The sequence below is a fragment of the Mesitornis unicolor genome, unplaced genomic scaffold, assembly GCF_000695765.1.
Source record: "Mesitornis unicolor isolate BGI_N332 unplaced genomic scaffold, ASM69576v1 scaffold29263, whole genome shotgun sequence".
NCBI classification, from domain to species: Eukaryota; Metazoa; Chordata; class Aves; order Mesitornithiformes; family Mesitornithidae; genus Mesitornis; species Mesitornis unicolor.
Window position 1 is genome coordinate 20502 of NW_010174433.1, and position 7581 is coordinate 28082.

At 42.0% G+C, this 7581-nt stretch overlaps 1 protein-coding gene across 1 annotated transcript; it reads right to left on the reverse strand.

The window, feature by feature from the left end:
• Nucleotides 1–5608: 5608 nt before the first annotated feature.
• Nucleotides 5609–7553, reverse strand: UBIAD1 (UbiA prenyltransferase domain containing 1). Its single transcript, XM_010181048.1, has 2 exons — nucleotides 7031–7553; nucleotides 5609–6206 (listed from the first exon to the last, which is right to left on the reverse strand). Exons 1-2 carry the CDS (start codon nucleotides 7551–7553, stop codon nucleotides 5719–5721), a joined length of 1011 nt encoding a protein of 336 aa, XP_010179350.1. The 3' UTR covers nucleotides 5609–5718.
• Between the last annotated feature and the right edge of the window lie 28 nt (nucleotides 7554–7581).

The following is a 7581-nucleotide window of genomic DNA, read 5'->3' on the forward strand; positions in this document are numbered from 1 at the left end:
GTTAGCATCTAAAATCACTGCCAAACTAGTGGAGCTGCCCAGTACTAGTCTAACCCAGGTCAAGACATCCAAAAGATGCCAACCACAGGTTAGACTGTAGGAGACACACCCTAACCTCTTCTATTGCTGAGCTCTCACTGCTTTCAAGCTCTTAAAGCAGCATGCCAGATGCTGTGTTTTAGCAAGATTCTCACTGCTTTCCTTGCTCCCTGACAAACTGCCTATGTGACACATCTCTCAGCCAGCACGTTCATCTTGATTCATTATTGACAGAGCCAGCTGATTAACGAGCAGATTCTCCTCCTTGTTGTTTTCATGAGAAAGCAGCACAACAGTGCCATAGATTTTTAATTCTTCAAACCACTCTGGCCTTGGCAGCTGAATGAGAAGTCAGCAGAGGACAGTCAAGGGACTACTTGCATTTGTTCTGCTTTTAAGAAACACTTGGGCCTTCACATGTGGAGGTTGTGAACTCCAGTGTGTGAACTTCTCTCCCAGGACAGTGCACGCATGAAGTCTGGGACAGATGCCCAAGCACAGGCTTTCTACCAAGGGAACAGATACACATGGTCAGTAACTGATGGTACCTGCAGATCAGCGAGACATGACTGCTGAAGCAAGTCGCACTCTCTCAGCCAATCCCAAAGGAATACTGAACTGTGTCCTTCAAGTATTTCTCATTCAGACAAACCTGTGTGGCCACTGAAACGTTTGGATGAGAGTATGGGCTTTCCTGGGATCTAACTGTATAGAAAGGATTAGCACTGACGGTATAAGAGTTCTCATCAGAAGAAGGTGTAAAAGGAAACTAGGATTCTGGATCAACCTCGTAGAACAGCAGAGGAGCAGCAATATCAGAACCTGGTCCACCACTTCTCTCACCAGGAATCAGCTTTTTTAGCCATGGAACAAGGTCAAAGGTATCAGGACAGCTCCAGTGCTCTGCAGTGGTCATAATCTGTCTGGCAGAGGCTCTCTCAGCCTAAGGCACAGGTATCGCAGGGTGCTGCAGTAGTGATGGAAGAGCAATGCTGCCATCTGTGGACAATCAGAATTACAGCCTCCGCATAGACACATGCTAGACAAAAAGGTGTTCAATGTTGCTTGAATTTCAAAACCCTAAACATTTTCTAATGCAGGTCCAGTTTCCTTAAAATTAGTTAAAGCTGACTACTAACTGACTCTGCCTGCTGCCAGGACAAAACATTAGAGTGTGTTTTAAGATGCAGAACACTGCATTCTGCACAGAATTTGTGCAGAACTACGGTATTAACACAACACTCAACATGCTGTTTGGCTAAAAGATACTCAGCAGACTGGTTTCTGCAGATTCAGAAAAAGAGCTTTATCATATTTCTTCAGGAGGGTTCTTGAGTACAGCCCATGCATATCCAGATGCCATGCTATTCTGCATTTTATCCTCTAAAATTATCTCCAAATGCTATGACCTTGAGGCCCACTCTGCACCTCAGAAAGGCTGAAAAGTATTTCCCAGGCCTAGATGTCTTAGAATCACAGATCATCCTGCAAACTCAGAGGGAAAATCCCTCCAAAGCAGACAGTGATGGTAAGATAGTGCTGCAGGTAAAAGCATTAGCTCCACAATTGTTTATAGTCACTAAACATTACTGCAGGAACTTCTCTCATTCTCTCCTACTCAGATGGATTTTAATCTAGAAGCAAAAGCTGAAATCATGTTTCACAAATCCCACATCAAGTCTTCTTTGCACCTGATTTCAGCTATGTGCATCACAGAGATGTGCCACATAGAGCTGGCACAGCCAAGAGGTTTCTCTAGACTGTTCAAATCATTTAAACCACGATATGGAAAGAAGAGAGTCGGAAAGCGTGCAAGACAAATAAGACTCCTTAGTCTCCTTAAGCTAACTGTACAGGTATTAATATAGTAGATTGCACCAGTGACCAAGACAGGAAAATTTCAAACTGTGCTTCAGGCTCATTTATAACACACACCAGGGAGGGGTGATGCTGTCACAGTCCTAGGGAGCAAGTAAAATCCTTACAAGTCACAATCAAAGACCATGGCACTGGAATAATGGCAGACCACACAGGTGAGGATGAAAAAGTCCATCTTTATTGAAAAGATTAAAAGTTAAGCTGAAACCTCCTTACAAATGCTGAACAGGACATGGCACAGAAAACTGTATCAGAGAAAATTCTTCTCATTGAGGAAAACACTGAAACTGCTCTGAAGTCTGCCATTCGTATGAGATGATCACTGCTACTGAACTGTTAACCTTATGATATGGAAGGAAGGACTATGAGATTTATAAAAGGACTCTTACCAAAAAAAAAAAGTATGATCTTTCATGCACTTATACTATGAACACACCAGACAAAGACCCTCCTCCTTCCAGGAAGATGCTCTAATACATGTGCAAAGATATAACTGGAGTGATATAAAATAACCAAACACAGTATAATAATAGAACAACATTCAGACACTTTATTGAGTAAGAAGAAAGGTCAGGAGGTACTTTAGGATATATTGACAGATGGGCTACAGATCTGTTCATCTACCAGTGTAGACTCATTGCACTGCAACACAGCTCATCAAGACAGACCTGAAAGAAGTTATGAAAGTTTATATTCAGGGAAAGTAGCATGGAACAGGGAGGAGAGGGGGAGGGAGCATCCTCACCACAAAACAAACCAGTAAAGGTACCTCTCTTACCACTCAATGTCTATGTGGAGATTATTTTGGTCTACTTGCATTGGTTAAGTAACTTGCTAGTTTAGTTCATACCTAAAGTGTTTTCTAGAACAAATATGCTTTTTGGAAAGCACACAGAGATAAAGCACTTTTTACTTTCAAAGCTCTCTATGACAATGATGTCAGCTCAGCATCCCTGTGAGGTAGGCAAAGATTACCTGTTTTCTGAGACAGAGAGAAGTTAAATAACTTCCTCAAAGCCATGGTGAAGAATGTGCTGTTTATTATTAATATCCTTAAGAACCTGGAATGATACTGTTTTTCACAGACAGGGCATTGGAGGCAACCAGCAGCTGCTAGTAATGAATTACTGAATTTTCATCTCATTCTTACTATCAAAATGCTTTAAAACTCCCCCACCTTGAAAAGTGTTCCACAAACATATACGTGCACTAATGAGCTCTTCTTTCATCTTTGTAACAAAAAGCACTGGTCCTTTCCAGCAGTAACCAGACATCCTACACAGAGGGCTTTTCCCTGCTAATAAAGGGTAGCCTAGATACAACTAGAGTTACATATGCTACCAATGACCATATCCTTAATCTTTCCACCATTACAATTAGATATCAGACATATGAGCCAAGTATTAGTTACTTTAAGGAATTTATCTTGAGTACTCTAGTTTATGTTAAAGGAGTAGAAAAAGATAACTATCCATTCTTTCAGACTGATAGCTACACAAAACCAAGCTATCATAAAATAAAGCATGTAGCTGCTACAAAGGGAAGCAACAAAGCTATGTTGGGATTAACCTAATAAACCCACATATCCTCAGCTGCAAGGTTAACAGATTCACCAGCTCAGCCCATATCCCTAGAAAAGCTCTTGCTTTGCATAAAAGTGGGTCTCAGAGCCAGGCTCTTCTTTATTCTGTACATCCACAAATAAGTAACAATAGATAGTGTGTGGTGTATGGTTGTACTGAAAAGTTTCCAAAACCTTCTGGATATCTCCCTTCATCCATCTGAACTGAACTGCATTTTCTCCTCATGTTTCTAATCTAAACAACTATTTCGCTGTAGAAAGCAGCACACAGTTGCTGAAGTCCATCTCCTCTTGTTTTGTGCCTTGTCAGATTAGAAAGATCATTTGCCCAATTTTAATAAAAAGTTAAACTGTGGCTTATAAAATATGCCTGTAAAGAATCCTTCCCATTGACTACAGCTCAGCTGTAAAGCAGAAGAACAGCAGCTGGGCAATACAGAAGCCATAACAACACTAAAATAGCTGTACCATGTAATCTTGTACCATCGACTCAGCTTTACTCATCCGTATAATCCACTAAAACACCACCCAGCAATTCCAGATGAACAACAAAAAGGCATAACTTACCTATGACAGATGCCAATCACACCCTTCTAGTTTATTGCTAGTTTATTGCTCATGTTTAAAAGCCCTTCACATAGTGGTTAGCATGCTCCCACATGGTTCAAAAGTAAGGTTGTGCTCCAGGCACCAGCAGCTCTAGTTCAACACCTGTATCCATTCATTTCAAGCTATCCACAACTCCTGTGAATAAACTTTTCACCAAAACCCCACATACAGGAAACTGATTTCAACACTAATTACAGGAAACTTTTTTTTCAACACAGAAGAGAATTCAATTGCCATTGAGTAACATGGTATGGATTAAATTCATCTTTGCACTGGAAGTCACACATTTTCCCAGTTGTGTTTGGCACATTTTTCACACTGCTACATAACTGCTGAAACAATCAATTCTCCAAATGGCCACATGAGTATCAAGTGGCAAGATCTGTAGGAGAAAACAAAACAACACTGTAAGGTGTAAGAGCAGAAAAAGAGGTGGGGAACTTCACTTCAGAGCTAAATTAACATTTAAATGGGATTCAGTCACACAAATTCTGGACTCTATTAAGAAAAATTTTGTTAACAAAAATGGCTTCTTCCTGTTTCCAGTTTTTATGCAGAGTCAGTGCAATGATTTCTTTTTTTTCCTAGCCCTGTATCTTTATCCTTTCCTCAAATGGGCTTCTTAGAATAGGACATTTAACTATTCATACTCCAGGCCTCTCAATAAACAGAGAACAACAACAGAAAAAAAAAATTTAAACTAAGAATTTGGTCTTCCACTTGTGTATCCTTTAATTCATATCCAGCCAGAGAAATCTGGCACTCTGTTGGCTCCCCCTTAACTCCAAGACTTTCATTTCAGAGAGTAAATTCTAAACAAATGCAAAAATGGAAACCACTTGTTTTTCTATGCACTGAGGGCTTTTCAGTTGCATGATTTGCATTTATAGCTTCAGGTTTCATAGTGGAATATAAATTTACTGGTTTTGGCTTAAAAGTTTGTGCAGTGGGGTATTTGTGCCCACAGAGATACATAAATTGGAAATTTCTAGACTATAAGGACCAAGCAACAGTTAATGAATTAGGATCTAGTGCATTTCAGGGGGCCTGGAAATAAAAGGTCAAAATTTGGCTGGGGAAAAAAAAAAGATAACAAAAAAATAAAACATACAACAGATGAAGATGAACTATGCTCACAAGTGAGTGAAGTAGTAGCACCTACATTGTTGCAATACTAAACATTTGGCAGTGTTTTCTGTTTACCATACAGGAGCCACTGGACTCCTTGACCATGGTAAGAAAAGGAGTCATAAGACAACCACTGTGCTTGTGAAGGGAACAGTGAGTTTGTATCTGAGGCTCAATCTTACTTTCATCGAGTTGACAGTGAAGGAATTCAGTAGCAAAAGGATGAGGTTCTTTAAGTGTTTGCTTGTCCTCATGTCACCTGGCTCCCCTGCAGCAAAACTTCACAGTTCGCCCCTTCCAAAGAACTGACAAATCACTTTTTTACAGTCTGTTGCACAAGCTAACCAAGACCAGAAATCACCAAATTCACAGACAATCAACAGCTCAAGACAGTCTCTTCATTCTTCCCACTGTCCATAGTGGGTCATCTACCCATATCATCCACGGTTAATTGACATGAATACTGAATTGTGATGCTCTCGTTACAGTTTAGGCAGAGCACCGGCTGGTGCTAGCGTAATACCGAAAACATAGAAAAGGCCCAAAAGGAGATTGAGTTTGGCTGTCCGCTGAGGAATTTTGTTGAAGCTCTGACTCCGAAACTGCCTCTCCAGTGAAAATGCCATCGGGATGGTGAGCAGCGGCAAGGCCATGCTGATGGTATAGCGTGTGGCCAGCACACAGAAAATCAGGTAGGGCAAGAAGAGCAGCACGGTGTAGAGAACATAGGAGAATGCGGGGCCGATGAGGATAGCCAGGGTGACAATACCCGCCTGCTGGTCAGACTCCATGTCTCGTGTGTTGTTGCTGTGCAAGATGGCCTCGGTACTGAGGGCTAGTGGGATAGCGTAGAGCAGTGGCGAGACAGACAGATAACCAACCTGAACAGCATGGGCAAACATGACAGCCAGGGGCCCAAAGGTGATCAGGATCACCACGTCTCCAAGAGCAACATATTTAAATCCAATTCCTGTGGCAAGATACAAGAATAAAATGAAGCATCGTCAAACAACTCAAATGACAGAAGAGAATGGATAATATAACAGATCAGCTGTTTCCACAGAAACACTGTAAAATGACCAACGCACATGTAGCTATGGGTGCAAAGCATATTTTCTCTTTTTTCCAAAAATAATAAAGGAAATGCAGCTTCTGAATTTCTCCAGTCAAATAATGTAACAGAAACTAAGGGCCAGGTTCTAATGCCCATCTATTTCTGCAGAAATCTATAGAAATGAGGTACTCTTTAGTGTGACCATGCATACTAGAACATGATCCTGAAGAAATATACAAAATGGTCAGAACAAAACACAAAATTGACAAGATTCTTTGAATGAAACATTAATGTTTGAAAGTTTTACAGGATGAAACTGAGTTTCTCCTTCATTAATAATTATGTTTGTATCTACACAACACAGGAAGACGCTAAAAATATCCTTTTCTTATTAAGAGCAAACAAGAACTACTCTACATTCACACTGAAGCTCCATCTAGAGAATAACAAAATATTCCAAAACAAAGTAACAGATTCCACCAATGGAAAGTATACAGTGAGCTATACTGCTGAGGGATATGAGATATACACCTTACAATGCTTCAGCAAGAGTTCTGATGAGCATCTAAAGCCATACATGTAAATAACAGTCTCAACACCACATTCCAACTGAAGAACATAGTGCACCTCCTCCCACACCTTTCCACAACAATCAGTGGCAAAGAATACGAGGTTACATACCAGTACTCCAGCAACCACCACCAAATATTTTATGGGGGTTACCTAGATACAGCACTTACCTCCAGTATAAAGGAAGGAGCTGGAAAGTCCTCCAAAGTAAATCAGGGCCAGGTGCTCCAGCTTGAGCGTCGAGACAGCATAGAGTCCAGCAGCACAGATACAGCCCACAGTATAGAGGAAGACTCCAAACCGGACGACGTCCTGAGGCTCCAAAATCTGGTCCACCAAAGTCCTGTCATCACTCTTCTTGTGATCGATGCCTTTGGAGAAGTCGTAATAGGTATTAACCAAGTTGCCGGCTCCATGCACAGCCAAGACGGTCACAGCGCTTCCCACCAACAGCCCTGGGTCTAGCGCTCCCTCGGCCCGGTACGCCAGAGCGCTGCCGAGGGCCACAGGGGTGAGGGAGGCACTGAAACTCCAAGGTCTGAGCGCCAGCACATAAGCCGCACACTTCTGCCTCCAGGTGCCGGGGGGCACCCTCTCGGTGCCCGCCAGCGCGGAGCCGGAACCGTTCTTCTCGCTCCCCCGGGGGCTCTCGGCGCTAATACTGATCTTCTGCACCAGATCTCCCGGCCCCATACTCTCCCCGTCGCACAGCAGCAGCACC

Coding starts and splice junctions, on each gene's coding strand:
- UBIAD1 (XM_010181048.1), bottom strand. CDS start 7,553: ATGGGGCCGGGAGATCTGGTGCAGAAGATCAGTATTAGCGCCGAGAGC. Junction 6,207..7,030: donor CTCCTTCCTTTATACTGGAG/GTAAGTGCTGTA, acceptor ATCTTGCCACAG/GAATTGGATTTAAATATGTT.